The 17,274-nt window shown below is 34.8% G+C and overlaps 1 protein-coding gene across 2 annotated transcripts in view; it reads right to left on the bottom strand.

The window, feature by feature from the left end:
* The window catches only part of LOC149802950 (bifunctional methylenetetrahydrofolate dehydrogenase/cyclohydrolase, mitochondrial-like), a 32,918-nt gene extending 18,782 nt beyond the window's left edge, over positions 1 to 14,136 (bottom strand). For both annotated transcript variants that reach the window (XR_016420115.1, XM_089952463.1), the window contains exons 1-4: positions 13,995 to 14,136; positions 7,388 to 7,575; positions 5,318 to 5,593; positions 4,341 to 4,448 (exon numbers count right to left, since the gene is read on the bottom strand). Coding sequence is in view for 1 of the 2 variants with exons in the window: in XM_089952463.1 (XP_089808589.1) it covers positions 4,341 to 4,448; positions 5,318 to 5,593; positions 7,388 to 7,575; positions 13,995 to 14,083 (661 nt within the window). In the remaining variant the exon portion in view is untranslated. The remainder of the gene's footprint in view (positions 1 to 4,340; positions 4,449 to 5,317; positions 5,594 to 7,387; positions 7,576 to 13,994) is intronic.
* Positions 14,137 to 17,274: the final 3,138 nt, after the last annotated feature.

Genomic DNA, 17,274 nt, shown 5'->3' with positions numbered 1-17,274 from the left:
TGGCACCAATTTCATTTATGACATTATAAGAAGTCCTTTGGTTAATACCCCATGATTATGTGACCATCCACTAAGCAATTACATGTTTTTTAAGATGAAGTGCATTAATGAGCTTTTCAAAATGGTTGTGTAGTGTCAGATCAGTACCCTTTTCATTTAGGACTGACTAGAATTGTAAGAAGTTTTCCTACGAAAATCCAGTGTTGATATTGAGTAGTGGCAGTACCAATTAAAAGAAGTAACAATAACAAGATTTTCAAGATGGCCACCATAGTGGCCATACTGGATATCAGACAGGCATCACTTTTCATTTTGGATTAATCAGACATGATAAATAACAACAAAATCAAGACACCTCAGTGGCCATATTGGAGATTTAAATGGAACCATTTTCATTTAGGACCAACATGGGATAAACATAGCAACCCTCTCAGTAGTACAGAAGAAGAAGCAATAACAAACTTGTGCTAATGGATGAATGAGTGACAATGGACGAAGGACCTTTGCATAAGCTCTCTTTGTCTGTGACCAGAAGAGCTAAAAATGACAATTTTTCATTAGAAAAGCTGTTGATATAATAATTCCAACTTACCATTGATAGTACCTTATAGGTTGGTCAAACTGCAAGCAACATAGACCTGATATGCCCTCATATAATGCTCCAGCAAATTAGGGTATATGCTGTTTGTTCTACAGATTAGTCCTAACAAACTGCATGGAGCCAGATCTGCTGGCACATTATATATTGGCAGATATAGATAAATATAGATCTGACTCATAAACAAGTACATGTATATATGGCACAAATGAAAATTAGAAATATACTTATGTATAGGATACATGTGTCTCTCTTCATAAGCAGTGCTATATATGATCTGTATTGTTTGTTAGATTTTTGTAATATTTTTTAAAAATTTCAATATATACTATGGATAACTGTATTTTGGATTTGATTTTGACCTTGTCCAATATCAAGTTCATTTTCTACCAGACCTGAAATCACAAAAAAAATTCTGTAAACAACTAAGACATTAACCAATATTTTATCTGTAAGGGTTTAATATTATGATCATTATTAACATAAGTAAACATTTATTTGTGTCTAGGTGTAGCTTATTGGAATTACCCTATAAATATAACTGGCATACCTGCTGTATTCTATAGTCAATATTATAATTTTAGTAACATACCTAATTATAAGTAAGATTTAATCTTTAAAAATTGGGAACCTTCTAGAAGGTTAAAGTCCTTTTTTAGAAAATGTAAATTGTGACCTGAGGTCAAGTAGAGGACTACAGAGTCTTGTTTTTCTATAAATTTTCATTCATGCTTTAATATCTGAGCAGAATCAGTTGTATTATTGTGTCCAGTACATCATCTGAGCTGGAATTTTATCTATTTACATTATTTATTCACTACAAATACAAAGTGCTTATCAAAACTAATATTCGTGGAAATAGAGACCTTCATTTTTAGTGGAATTTTAAACAATAAGGATATATTCTTGGATTGTATTGTTGTGATCCAATAAAAAAAACACGCTGGCACATCACAGCTACATAAGCCACAACAGGCATCAACACTTCAGCACTTGATTTAATTTGTGTTTCCACTAAAGCTTACTCAGACTTTTAATCATTGGAATTGTATCTGTAATAATGGGTTATTTGGTAATTAATTCACAATACTGTAAGTTCCTCTTTTAACATGTTCACTTTGTATTCCAGGGAAATAAATCATTTGTTGAATTTTACAAAGCTTGTTGTTTCTCAATCTCTTCTATTACTTACTTTAAGTATACAGAATCATAATAGAAGACAGACACATTTTCTTCCATCTGAATCAAATACTCATTTCGTTTTGATTTCCAATATTTTACAGCATTTAATGGAAAGGTCCAAAAGGGTCCCCTAATATAATAATTAATAGCAAAGCATAATCACATGTCAAACCATATGCATACATGGGTAAAAGTTGACAATCAGAATGTGAAGAAACATCAATAATCTTATACACTGCATACAACGTTTTGGCTTATATATTTATCCATAGTGAGGTGCCTGGGTGGCCAAGTTGTCTAAGACACTCACCTTTACAGGTAACTCACACATCTCACCTGTCAGCATGAGTTCAAGTCTCAGCTTGACCAACATGTGAGGAAAATTTCCAGTAGTTTCTCATTAGACAGTTTTTTTCCTCAGGTTCTTCATCCACCAAAAATACTGGCTGCCCTGTATGATCCATCATATGCTGATAAATGGCATTAAACCCCATATGAAAAAACCTATCCATGTGTGTTGATATTCAAACAAGAGACCTATCTGGAGAATTTAAACACAGGTAAAACTTTTATCCATTTCCAAAATGAGTTTAGAAAATTTGAACTCAGAATTCACTTGACAGCCACACATTATTGGAAGATGAGTAAACAATTACCACTTCAATTATACATAGCATGATAATACATGAAATCTTTTTTTCTGAAATTTTAAAATAATCTTTTATCTTATTCAGCACTAATGGTCATGAATTTGACTTTCTGATTCTGAAAGAGGTTTGACAAAAATAGCAAACAAGCATTTCAACTAAAATGGGATTCTTTACCTATCATCAGTACACCATACAGATCTGGTCCCAGAATCTTTTAACTTTTTTAGCATGAACCTCAAGTTTAAGCTTAAAACCCTAAATTGTGATGTGATACTTCAAATGCATCTCCATCACAGAAATTTTGCAGTTGCTAAGGAGTACCCAACTGAAGAAGATTGTGTGTTTGTGTGTATGATTTGGTTTTTTTAACATAGCTTTAAAAAAAAATCGGTCATATCACTATGATGTCTGCACTAGGGCATCATGCCATAGACATATAGCATGATGTCCCACCCAGTCACATTATCCTGACATCAGGCCCACCAGCCCTAACACTAATCTCTTAATGCTGAGAACATAGCAAGGCAGCCGTTAGAACCATTTCTGAGAACATAGCAAGGCAGCTGTTAGTACCATTTTATAAGTCTTTGGTATGACTCGGCAAGGGTTCAAAACCTCAACATCCTGCATCCGAGAAAGACGCTCTAACAACTAGGCCACCAGAGCATTGAAGAAAATTGTACAATTCTATATTGATATCTAAATTTTGTAACTACAGACTGTCAAAGGTTAATTCAAGAATGTAGGTCCAGGATGCATGCTGTTCATAGCTAGGTGCATGTTATACAAGACAGGTAAATACAATACTCTAACATAAATGCATGATGTAATGCAACTCCTGAAAGTTAGAATGTCAAAATCTGCTAATTAGAAACCATGATGAACTGTCTGAAATTCTGACATCATGGTGACATCACATCACTTCCTACAATGTGGTACTACAGTGAATGAGATATTGTTTCTATTTATCAATAAAATTTTAAATTATATTGGAATCAAACAAGTTTTTGTGTTGCCACTAAAACTCAATTTGTGAATGTAAACTGCCATTAATATCCTTAAATCTTCCAAGCACAAGGCTCACTTTATTCATTCCTTTGTACCAGTTAGAAACCTGTCACTTTGCAAACATCCTGGCATCCCTGTTTAACATCACATGCATTCATTTACATATCATGTTTAATTTTTTTATTATCACTGTCAAAGTTAAAAACAAGTACTAACAATGATATCCTGGGTGAAATAAATATGCAAAACTCAGGCAAAGAATTTAACATAACTGTGGGGCTGGCGCTAAAGGCGAACTGAAGAATTTACTAGTCCTTCCAAATCTTCACTAGTCCTTCCCACAAGTACTGAATTTTACTAGCCATAGAGTGAATGAATTTAAGAAAACTACTAGTCCAACTGGATTTACTTTGCTGCTTTATGGACCAGCAAAACAAGTAGGTTATTTAGTGGTGAGGCAATCAGAGTAAAGTGCCTTGCCCAAGGGCACACCATGGTAGCTGACTCAACCTGGTCCAAATGTAGGATTCAAACACACAACCTTTCAGTCCCGAGTCCAGCATGCTAACCATTGCATGCAAATGTAGCTCCCTAGTCAAAGCAGAAATGTAATAGACTTAGGAGTGAGGGCTACCCTTAATTTCAGGCTCAGAAATGTAATAGACTTAGGATTGAGGGCTACCCTTAATTTCAGCCTCATAAATGTAATAGACTTAGGAGTGAAGGCTACCCTTAATTTCAGGCTCAGAAACTGTGCCAAATTAATGGAGTAAAAATGAGATTTTTAGTTATCAACATGGTCAGAAAGGACATGGTTTGGGAGGTGGAGCAGACTGGGAGGAGAAGACCTCATCTGCCTCTTACTGTCAGCTAAGTAAAGCAAAAATTTTGTCAACCCTTACCTGCCTTGGTTTCATAAACACCATCTGCATGGAGTAACATTGCTATTGGCATTCCGACATTTTTAGATCTGCCACACACCACAGCATTCTTCCCAAATGTTTCAATACCTGTCATGTTCAAAAAACTTTAACTTTACAATTATTTCAGAAATGGTGATAAACACAATATAATGATTGATCATTGTGAAAATACTGTGAATCTTTGATTTCAAAACACAGTCATAGAATTCACTTTACTATTTCATTGATACAGTCCATTGTATCACCTTAAACTCCACCCCTCTCAAACCAAACTTAATATAATATTTTGATAAAGTAATATCAAGTAGTATGTGCAAAATTGCCAGGAAATGGCACAAAACTAGGTCACCTGCTGAATTATGCAGGTAAATAACATTGTGTATAAAGCATGATGACGACTTTTAAAAGTTATGTTTCCTCATATGTGAAAACATTGAAAGAGAAACTAATAAATATTTCTACCTGGAAGAATCCACTTCAATCACGAAGTGACCATAATAAAAGCTTCAAAAATTAGTGATGTCTCTTGAAGCTAATTGGTAAACAAGGAGTAATGTACAGTGATGGCTTCTGCAATACTTTTGAGGTGTTTATTCAGTTATTTGGTGAGAAAACCAAAAGGTGTGACATGGGTGATACTGTTAGTTCATTAGCAAATTCATGACATAATGGTAAACTGCAAAATGAATCATATTTCATTAAGTTCTATTCATAGCATTAGTTAAAACCCTTTTCACAAAATGATCATAAAACTGATTACATGATGCAAGTTATATGCTTTTACCATTCAATTAAAATTATAATTAAAATAATTTTCTAATTCTGTAAAATTACATGTATATGAATTTGTTTTTGTTTGGAACAGTAAAAACGGAATTAAAATTGTCTAGCAAAATACATGTAAGGATACATGTGCAAGATAATGTTTCGGAACATGACCGCTGAAGCACAATTACCTGTCCTTCGGATTATTTCCATTACACCTGCAGGGGTGGCAGGCATGAATGAAAGTTCGTCCACACAGAATTTCCCTACATTCAGAACATTGAATCCATCCACATCCTTATTTGGAGCGACAGCATTACAAATTTTCTTTTCATTCATTTTTGCAGTCAGAGGCAACTGGACAAGAATACCATCAACATCTTTATTAGCATTCAACATGTGTATGAGATCAAGCAGCTGGTCTTGAGTTGTGGAACTGGGTAGTCGAATATTTTCACTCTCTATACCTGTATAGGAAAGACATCTTTTTCATAATATCAAACACCACACAAAAATACTTCACTGCGCCATCAAATTTAGAAGTAGACAGCGAACAGTCAGAGATTGACATAAGAAAGTATTGATACTTAAAGGCTGCAGGTTGATATGTCAAGTGTCTTACCTGCCAATGATGTGTGAAGGGGTGGGATTTGATACAGGTATAGAGATATGCAGCCCAGAGTTCCCAAAAAGGTACCCAATCACAGTAAATTTGTTATCTGTTACATGCTGTGTACATACAGCTCAAAGATAATGGTCCAGTCATATACCTGGAACTTATTGAAGAAAACATCTACTGATGTCACATTTAGACATTAAGGCTGGGGCCACACTATAAAAAGGGAGAGGGTTGCAAATTTAATTTTTTGTCTTTATTTGGATTTCAAATAGAAAACATCTCTTTATCATGATCTTACTGGCTGTTAGACACAGGAAACTACCTGCCACAGTGACTGATTGACAGGTGAAGTTTAACACATCAATTAACAAACAATTGTGATTGTTAATGGCTACAGAAATTGACTGATTAACCTACAATTCAGTATGTCATGATACTGAACAACACGTGTTTTCTTCTTACACATTGTTTGACTCCATTAAATAACTAAGTTCCACCTACCTCATCAATCATAATTCTTATGTACCATATGGTACCTGCTTCTGATAGTGATGGACCAACATCAGCCTTTCCAACAATTACCCAATCAGGTGGGCCATTTGCTTCAACTATCACTGGGCCTGTGATACCTCATTCTTTAGCATAGAGTGTCACTGATTTTGCCAGCAATCTCACTTTGTGAGTTCTTATATCATAAATAACGAATCATTTTGGCTATAAAAAATTTAAACTTTTTATTACATGTATGGTAAATTTACTAAATTATGGAATTCAAGTCAAATCATGCTGACACCTTTGCAGTGTTTTCAGAATAACTGCAGTTTGTTCTATGATATTTTAACCTATAGGCAGTCTTGCACCCTGAGCATGGAATACTGTTTTCCATAATTTTTGGTTCTATGTTCCAAAAAATCGTGACCTGTGTACCTTTAGAGCTTGCTTTTCAAAAACAAAAATTACTTCTATTGCAAACATTTATCTCTCCCATTTGAAGTTTGTGTTTCAACTAATTGGAAGGGGGGGGGGGGCAAATTGTTCCTTAGCTTACTGGATCCTGGATGCAATTATTGCTGTAGGGTTGAAGTGATACTAATTTACAAAAGATCAGATAAAATAACACAATTCCAGAAATACTGCTATCAATGGTTGCTGTTGCTATCATAAAAATTCTGCTCTAAAAAGCCTTCATGATATTTGTCTAAATTTATTTGTATTATATGTTGCAAGAGAATTTATATTGAGTTTTGAAATATTATTGGAGGGTATAATTATTTTCCTGTTTTCTATTTAAAATTGATTTAACTTTAGTGTGAATCATTACCATCCGACTAACATACTAAAGGAAGACAACTTCTACCAGGTATAATCTTTTACCTAAATTTGAGTTGATTCCTGTGACAAAAAATTTATTTACCTTAAAGGCCAATGAATCTGAATTTTGAATTTTATTTCAGTAAGTCAAAAAAGTTTGTTATTATAAACTATTAATAATACAAATTATATTTAGTAAGTGAGACTGGACAGTGTGCTATAAAACACTAAGGGTCTGAAATCCTTACAAGTCACAAATCAAAGAGAACAGTATGGCATTCAATATCATACAGGACAATATATTCTTTAGCGTTTTAACTATCACACATACCTGTGTACTGTGCAGCCTTGATCTTATTTTTTACATATGTTGTGCTTGCCGGGTCCTCACCAACTTGGATCACACACAGAAATGGAGCTCTACCACCCTGAGATACAAAGCCCTTAATTTCATCTTTGACTTCATCCTGGATTGTTTGGGCCATGGCCCTCCCATCAATTATCTTTGCAGCATGACATCTAAAAGTTAAGAGAAAAACAAAATTTAACAACATACAGCTGAGACCTAATAAACTTAATGCTGCAATATCTGCAATGTTCTAATGCAGTCCAAATTTCAATTGATAATTACAATCTAGGTACATAAACATACATGTACATGTAGCTACACTAATCATGGTAATCAGTTTCAAATTAAACATAAATTACTATTCCATCAGAATTGATCAACCATTAATTTTAATCAGTTTGAGATATATTCTATATTTTTCATGGAAAATGTCATTTTCACATACATATACCTAAAAAGGTTTCTCTTTGTTCCTCAAATTCATGGAACTATCACTGTTACTGGGTTCTCATACAAAATATCAGGACATCTGGTACTGGTAAATTGTGATAATCAATGACCAATTAAAGTATGTATGTGAAATGATCTGTAATTTATCTGGTGAACATAAATGGTTTCCAATGCATTGAAAATGTTAAAATGAAAGGTGCAAAATCAAAATATTCCAATGAAGAAAATTTAAATAACTTATAATCCATTATCACCAATAATCCAATGTTTGGTTCTAAATCTCATCAGTTGGCTAAATGTCATAGTAAGCAAATGATTTGGAACATTTACTTAACCTGCATCAATTAAACTCATACAGCAATACACATCATACTGAATCTGATTAAAATACTAATTGTCTGGAGAATGAGACCTGCCCTTTATCATCCACCACTTACAGATATCAGTAGATGAGTGGAATTTTTCAACCCTTATATGCTAGTAAATGAATGACAGTAAAGTTTATATGGTTTCAAGCAAACATATGAAAATCAATCAAAAAATATATTTTGAAAAACTAATAATTTGTTCATTCAGGGTAAAATGTATGCAAATGCAGCAAGAAACAGCAAATTCTGTTGAATGCTTTGTTTCTTAGAAAATGCTGTGTCAACAAAAACTGCTCCACAATACATCTAATATTGGCAGAATGTGGTCATTAGTGTAAATCTCAACCATTTTAAGCTAGTACACTTTCTGTCAACTTTTATCTAATTCTGTACCACAGTTATTAGAAGAATTTATTAAAGGTTTTTCTCTTTTTCATAACAGTAGCCATATTTGATGGCTTACTGACATCTATTCAGAATGAACAACCCCTTCTTGCTAGAGAATGCTTACTGACAAGTATTTTGTCCAATTCTGTTTGAATGGTTTTTGGAAAGTCATTGAAAAGATTTTTATTTTTCAGTAATGTTGTGGTTACATTTGATGGCAGATCAATATCAATTGTATAAATTTGAAAGTCCTTGATATCAGATTGCCATTAAATTTGATCAAACTCAAATGGGCAGTTTCTGTGCGAAACTTGTTTCAAGTTGTTTTTCTGATTTAAAAATGGTAGCTATATTTGATCAACATCATTTGTACAAATCTGAAAGGTCATCATGCCAGGATGCTTTATGTCAAGTTTCGTCTAATTCCATTTGTTGCAGACGTCTTTTATGGATTGGCATTATTTGCACAGACCTGAAAGATCTTCAAGTCAAGATGTTATATGATCAAATTCTGTTCAGTGGTTTTTTAAAACAAGCTGTTTAAAGGATTTTCTACTTTTTGTAAGAGGGCCCAGATGTGTCTAGAGCACTCACTGTTACAGATCCTTGCCATCTCACCTCTGCGTAGGTTCGAGTCACTGGTTCAGCCAATGTTGGTATGTGAGAAAGCTTGCCAGTAGCTTCTCATGGGTCAGTGGATCTTTCCAGGGTTTTCCCGGGTTCTTCCTTCACCATTTATACTGGACGCCATGTATAGCATATCTTGTGCTGAAAAATGGCATTAAACCCTACAATAACAACAACTTTTTGTAAAGGAAACCATTTTTAAGGCATTTTGGCATCATTTGTACAAACTTGAATTGCCTTTTTGCCTGGATACTCTGTGCCAAATTTAGTTAAAATTAATCTTATGGTTTTTGAGAAGCAATTGAAAAGAGCAAAATTTTTATGGATCCCAGGCAACACATGGCAAAAGATGGGATGTACCACAAACTCAGTTGGCTTGATCTAATGAAAAACTATAACAAAAACTATAACAGACTGTTGATGTCACTGAAAAAGTATCTTTTCCACTAATGCAAGCATGACAAAATAGTTACCTATTTCAACACTGCAATCTTAAATACTGTATATACTCGCGTATAAGCCAAATAATTTAGGAAAAAATAAAGGCCTGGAAGGGGGGGGGGGGGTCAGCTTATACACAGGCCAATGTCTAAACTTGACAGTTTTTAGGTCTTTTTCTTGACTACTTTAATGGCTGTAAATACTGGGACACGAAACAATATTTTTTTCATGTCATAAGACACAGGCATGTTAAAAAAAGGAACTTTCAGTGACCTGATAATTATTAAACTGTTATAAAGTACTATGATTGATTTTGGTATTATTTTGCATGTGCATATTTTCTGATTTCTCCAACACAAAGTTAAATAAAGGTAAATACAGGCTTCATAATTTGTGGGCCGGATGAGTTTACCCGGGAGACCGTGCTGAACTATATGTACAGTACTTACACAGTGCAAAGCATGCATAGCATCACTTAAATCCTTACTTATTCCCAAACATAGATGCAGATTTTGCTTTATTCATTGTTTCGATCAAACTGCATTCTTCCAGATAACATTTCAGCTAGTCCTTAATAGCTGTTTCATTTATGTTGAAACACACGCTCACGAGTTACTCATTTTCAATGACATAAGCGATCCTATAAACTGAGGTAATGTTTAATATATAAGTTTGCCTAAATAAATGCATTTGGAACTTACCTAATGCATCTTGAGATGTCTCAGAGTTGTAGGTTGGCTTATACACGGGTCATGCAATTTTTAGTGTTTATACCTGTTTAGTTTGGGGGTCAGCTTATACGCTAATGGGCTTATATGCGAGTATATATGGTAATCTCAGAGTACACTAGTATTAGGGGACAGTGTAAAGATTTGAAACACTGAAAGTAGGTATTTATATTTTAAAATAAGACCTTCTTCCAAGTAATTACCTCTGTTCCATAATAAAAGACAAATAGTCAACTTGTGCAAGCTCAATTGACTCTGTTGACATACCATAGTGTAACAACATGCAAGTGTCTTGCTTAACCAAATCATATGGCATTCCTGTGCTGACACTGCAAGGTTGCATCATCCAGTGTTACTGGTGGTAACATGTACCTCCAAAAGAATTATTTTATGGTGCACAATAAATGCTTCATTTTCTTCTTGCACCATAAATGGACACAAATAGCACAGACCCTGATTTGCTTACACATTATGTGACAGTAGATCTGGATCTATTTTCTTTCCACTGGGATGTCTGTTATAAAGGTAATATAACACAGTGGATAAATACAGTACATAATGTATGCATGATCATTTTTGCTTCAGAAAATGTGTCTGCCAGTATATATAATAATAGAGAGTGATTAATTGGTAAGCTTATCACATAATGTATTATGGAAAAATGAATATCATTATAATGATTAAGATGGTATAAGAAACAGTAACATAAAGAATGCATATAATCAACAAATTTAAAAAGGCTATAAACCCAATGAAAATGTTTATTTGTTCGATATTTTGTGTCTATTCATGCAAATGTGCTGTTCCTCAAGAGTTGTTGAATAGTTATTAGGCACAAAACCCCTTTTCTTTTGCACAAGTTTTAAAATTACAGTAGATAGGTATTTTTTTTTAAAACTATTTATATATTATAAGGATTACCATATGTAATGTACTAAGCACTTAAGTACTGGGCAAACCAGCTCAATTACCCTGGGGTCAATAGTGCTATGGTCAGCATTGAAAACAGGGACAGTCAACCAACTGAAATACATAAGAGGGGGGACTAATACTACGATCATTAATGATGTATTTCTAGATCTAGCATGCAATTTTAAAACTTTCCAACCGATTCTAAATACCAGCAGACATCCTGACAAGTACATCGATTCTTGTCAGGGATTTTATCAAACCATAATTCCTTTCTGTCCAAAATATATTTAATGTTAAATAATGATGTCAACTCTGGTAAAATTTATAGTGGTCAAAACTGAGCTTACCAAACCAAACATACTTTACCAACATAAATGTATACTGTACCAAACTAAACATATACATTACCAAAGTAAATGCAGTCAATAGTCAAGATGAATTAGGACTGTCATATTTATGGCTGAATCAGCACATCATTGTGATACCATATAAAGTCTAATTAAAAAAAAGGATTACATTACCAGTCTATATGATGATGGAGGGTGCCCCTAGCAACATCTAGCAGATTGTGTTATTGTGCTGTATATAAAAATGATTTGAGTAGAAAGCATGCCTGTAGACAATTATTAATGATAAGTCTTGAATAGCTCTTACTCTACAGCAGTCTCACATAATCTTGCTGAAGTTATATGTAATAATAAAACATATCCAAAGAGAGGCTTTGTGTGTTTTAAACATTATTGCATCAGCATTTTACTTTCTCCAAGTGTATCCTGTGTACTGTGACCTCAGAAACAAATATTTAACCAAGAATTGTTTGGTTTTATCCCCCATTATGCAAATTTGATTATCTTCTATCTTCTCAGTCAAAATATACAATTATTAGAATAGCTCGATACATTATGAAATAATCAGTCCCAAACCTTCCTAGGAGTGATGGCATTTGGTGCTAAGCTTTGTTAATCACAACTGTTAAATGCTTATATAGATTACAGGTTCACTGCATATATTGCAGTGTCGAAGAAGTCTCTTGTTTTGTTTTATTTTTTGCTTTAGTGGAAATAGTGTGTTTTTTAAAGACAACAATGTCAGCAGGTTTCGGTTTCAAAAACTGTATTTTTCATGTTACATGACATGATCTGGCAGGTTTGCATGTACATAAAATAAGGCCTACAACTCTATCTGAAAGCCATTACCGTCAAATATAAACATCTAAGACATCAATGTTTTAACTTTTATGGCTATCAAATGTTTCCTTTCCAAATTAGAAAAAAATGCTACTTTTTTCTTCAGAAGCATCCCCATCACCACTGAATTTCTTGTGCCATGCCATCCCCTGTCCAAAACTTGTCGTATTGTTCCATTATACATAATCAAGATTCTACTATTTTGAATGTGCATAAATGTGTGTGTGTGTTGTTTACAGGTGATCTCAAGGTGTTCTGCTGGATAATTGTCTACACATCTGAATGTATAAAGGTATGCCCCAAAATTTGGTATGACCATGGCCATATACTAATAGTCCTACCGCCTACAACATCAATGAGTAGCGCCTACTTTTGTTACAAGAACACTGTTGTCAGAGACTTCATTTTGGGGATCCACTGATTGAACTCTGTAGACATGGTAAAAGAATCTACAGCTGGAAAATACTTTCATTGCATTTTTAAATACATTTACAACTCCATACCAGAAAAAGGTCACTGCGACCTCCTTTGCCTCTTGAAACTTGTTTAATTTTCATATTATGATAAGTTTCTAAAGCCATAATTAACTGGTCTTGATTTTAGATTTTTAAAAGAATTAGAAACAGAATACTGCTGGTCAATAAAATTAAAAGTTATTAATTAAAATTTTAGTTTAAAAAAAATATATAATTTTGTTTATTTATATGAATTTTTTTTACCTTTAGTCTGTATAAATTCTGCCAATGGGCATTTATAAATATATTACAACTCAGTACCAGAAAAGTAATGGTGACCTATACTGTATGTCTATCTGAACTGTGCAACTTTCAACTTAAGATAAGTTTCTGAAGCTATAGTTTATTTGCCTCAATTTCAGATTTTTAATTTTCTTTTGTGCATAATGGTGAATTGACATAATAAAATGAATTGTCAATTTAAATTTTTCAGTTTATTTTGAGGGTTTTGCTTAAAGAGTGCAAAATAGCCTACACTGTGCTGACACTAAATTACAGTTCATTTGAGTATATCCGCCATAACGTATAACTGAAATACCTGGAACTACCAATAATCATGTGCAGCTCGTCTTTCAACATGTTCAAACCAATATTGAACATGTTTATTATATGTAACCACAGAGGCTCGCATCGTTGCTTACAATTTTACCTGTCATACGTGTACTATATAATAACTACTGCAGTTATTGTATAGTACATTTATGACAGGTCAATTGTAAGCAACAATACGAGTCCCCTGTGTATATATGAATGCAAACAATTCACAATTCAGCACCAAGGAACAGCGTTAATATAAAAACTCAAATCGTATGAGTACAGACTGGTAAGAGAATGTTGCGCATAAAATCGTAAAGAATGGAATACTACTAACACTAGTGTACGTGCATATCATGTTCCATATTGTTACAAACCTACATAAGAAAAAAACGTCATGTGTGATGCAATACTGCTTACAAGTTAGTTCGCCAACTTACCTAGCGGTCGCACCCATCTGCCTTGTCAAATTTAGCTGCAAAATTTCTTTCTTTATCACTAAAAATGCTCTTTTTGCCAAGTTTGCCATATTTTAAGAATAAAATTTTAAAATCTCTGTCTAGCAGATCGCTAAAATGTTACCAACACATGTACACTAACATGTATGACATGTATATCTCTGGCGTGCTCGTTTCACAAGTCCTACAGAGTAGTTCCGCATGTACCGAGCGCGAGATGTGAGATAGGAATCCTACTGTAAACGTCTGTCGAGCCAGTTTTGGCGACGATCCATTGCACGGGACATACATGAAGAACCAAACAGTTCATATATTCCAAACCTTATGGTAAACCAGGATTACAGGACTTTAAGAAACTTGCCTTAAGCCCAGCGCACATGCATTTACATAATTTTGCTGACTTATTACGCAAAGTAAAACTTCAATAAATATTTGATCTGATAATAATCAGTCATATTTTTCCTTTAAGCATTGATTAGACTGCAGATTTATATACATTTCCTTTAGCCATTGACTGGACTGCAGAGTTATATGCATTTATTTTATACTTTGATTAGACTGCAGATTTCTACACATTTCATCCCCGGCCGAGTCATACCAAAGACATAAAAATGGTACTGACAGCCGCCTCGCTTGGCGCTCAGCATTTGTTAGGACTGGTCGGCCTGGTGTCCGGATAATGTGACTGGGTGGGACATCATGCTACATGTCTGCGGCATGAAGTCCCAGTGCCAGACATCAGTATAAACTGCCACACTGCAGACATCGTAGCGATATGACTGAAAAATTGTTAAAGCTACGTAAAAAATCCAAATCACACACACACACATTCCCTTAATTTCCTTTAGACATTGATTAGACTGCAGATTATATACATTTCCTTTAGATAATGATTAGACTGCAGATTTCTACACATTTCCTTTTGACATTGATTGAACGGCAGCTTTATGTACGTTTCCTTTATTTCCTTTCGACATTGACTTGACTACAGATTTATAGATATTTACTTTTGACTTCGATATGACTGGATTTCTATACATTTCCTTTATTTCCTTTAAACATTAATTTGTCTGCAGATTTCAACACATTTCCATTTGAATCTGATGGAGCTATTCGCACATGTTGTCCACAAGAAATGATATGAAGCTAATCACGCTTGGCTTCAGATTATAGTCCTCCCAATGGTTGTAGGTAATGAGATTAGGTACTGATAAATAAGATGATTGACATACTGGAAGGTCTGTTTATATTCCAGCTACTATACAACTTTTAAAAAAAAAATGGGCATCTACAGGATTTCAGATTTGTTTGATTTCTACTTCCAATGTTGTCTTGAAACGTTAAACCTACTCTTCATTGACCTTGTCTGGTAATCGATTCTAGAGTTGGGCGATAAAATTAACTTATCTAGTCTTACTGTGTAACATCCATTATTAAATGATGTCACTCTGGTAGCTACGGCATACACCAAGGACGGTATGCCAGATGTCTTCAGTGCCTGAAGGTATTGCCGATATCAAACCCCAACCCAACCCCCAACCCCCAATGCAATTGCCGCGTGTGGATGTTATAATAGAGATAAGTATGTAAAACCCGAATAAGTTAAAACTCTAAAAGCTGCAGATTGGATTAGGGATGTATATCGTGTCGCTAATGATACTCAGCAAATCAAATCTGAGGAGCATGTTTATAATTTTGGATTCTTTAACCAGGAAGGATGTGAGTATATTAGAAGAAGAAAAATAAAAACAAAACAGGAAAGGAAACAAAGAGAGGAAGAAAGGAAACAGCAGCAACTTGACAAAGAAGCAGAACAAATATTTAAATCGCTTGAGTTTGCTAACGACGAAGATGCCTACAAGTACGCTCCAGTTTTGCAGAAATTTGATGATTACTTCGTCCCCAAAAGCAATGTAATCCACGAAAGAGCGTGCTTTCACGAACTTAGTCAAAAACCAGGAGAGTCTGTGGAGGAATTTGTAAGAATGCTGTATGAAATTGCCGATCAGTGTAACTTCGGCGCTCAAAATGACGAAGCAATAAGGGACCGTCTTGTAATTGTAATTCTGGATAAAAAAAAGAGGTTTCGGAAAAGCTACAAATGGAGGCCAACCTTACCTTAGTGAAGGCCATAGAAATAGCGAGACAGTCAGAACTGGTAAAAAGTCAGATACGCGACCAAAGTCAGACAGTCAAAGATTTGGATGAAATCTCTAAACAGAACAAGGCATCAAGCACTAAACCAGGATCGACCAACCGAAATGGACAGCGTCAATGGCGAAAACTAAATCAAACTGGTCGAACAACAGCACAACAAACATGTCACAAATGCAACAGGAGGCATGGTAGAGGTGAGATATGTCCCGCTAAAGGAAAATGGTGCAGAAGTTTAACAAGCTCGACCACTTTGCCATTGTCTGTCGCTCAAAAAGAGTAAATGAGGTCACATTCAATGAAACACCAGCTACAGGTTATGCAGAATACCAAGAAGCATTCTTCCTTGGCTCAGTAACTATGTGCTATGATGATAATGAGGGATGGCGTGTGATTTTGAACATTTGTGGAGCCTCATTTCACTTCAAAATAGACACTGGAGCGGACGCAACAGTTATGTCTGAAGCAACATACAATTCTCTTCCAACAAAACCAAAGCTGAGACAATCGGAATCCAAGTTGTGTAGCCCTGGAGGGATTCTGGATTCAAGATGCGAGTTTATGGCACATACTACCTATGAGAAAGTATCGTACCAGTTTCGGGTATTTGTCATCTAGGGACCACGTGCCAATAATCTCCTTGGACGTGCATTTGCACATGCAATGGGTCTTGTGAAAAGAGCTGAAGAGATAAAAAAAAACAAAACAGCCTTTGGTCACTTTGGCCTGTTGAAGTGTGAGCCAGTAAAGATCATACTCCAGTATGATGCCAGGCCATGCAGTATAGCTGCACCCAGGCGTGTACCATTTCCCCTGTTGTCTAAGGTGAAAGAAGAACTGCTCCATATGCAGCAGGAAGGCATCATTGAGGAAGTAACTGAGCCCATAGAATGGTGTGCGCCTATGGTATCAGTCCTTAAGAAAAATGGCAAAGTGAGAATTTATGTTGACTTGAAGAAGCTCAATGAGGCTGTCAAACGGGAAAGATATCTGCTCCCTACTCTATATGATATATCACCGAAGCTGATAGGTTCCACTGTCTTCTCCAAACTTGATGCAGAAAGCGGATTTTATCAAATACCTTTACATCCAGAAAGTGCAAAACTGA

This window comes from Sinohyriopsis cumingii, chromosome 3 (genome assembly GCF_028554795.1).
Source record: "Sinohyriopsis cumingii isolate HCF-2022 chromosome 3, ASM2855479v2, whole genome shotgun sequence".
NCBI classification, from domain to species: domain Eukaryota; kingdom Metazoa; phylum Mollusca; class Bivalvia; order Unionida; family Unionidae; genus Sinohyriopsis; species Sinohyriopsis cumingii.
Note: the sequence above shows the minus strand (reverse complement) of the source record. Positions and strands in the feature narration are given on the sequence as shown.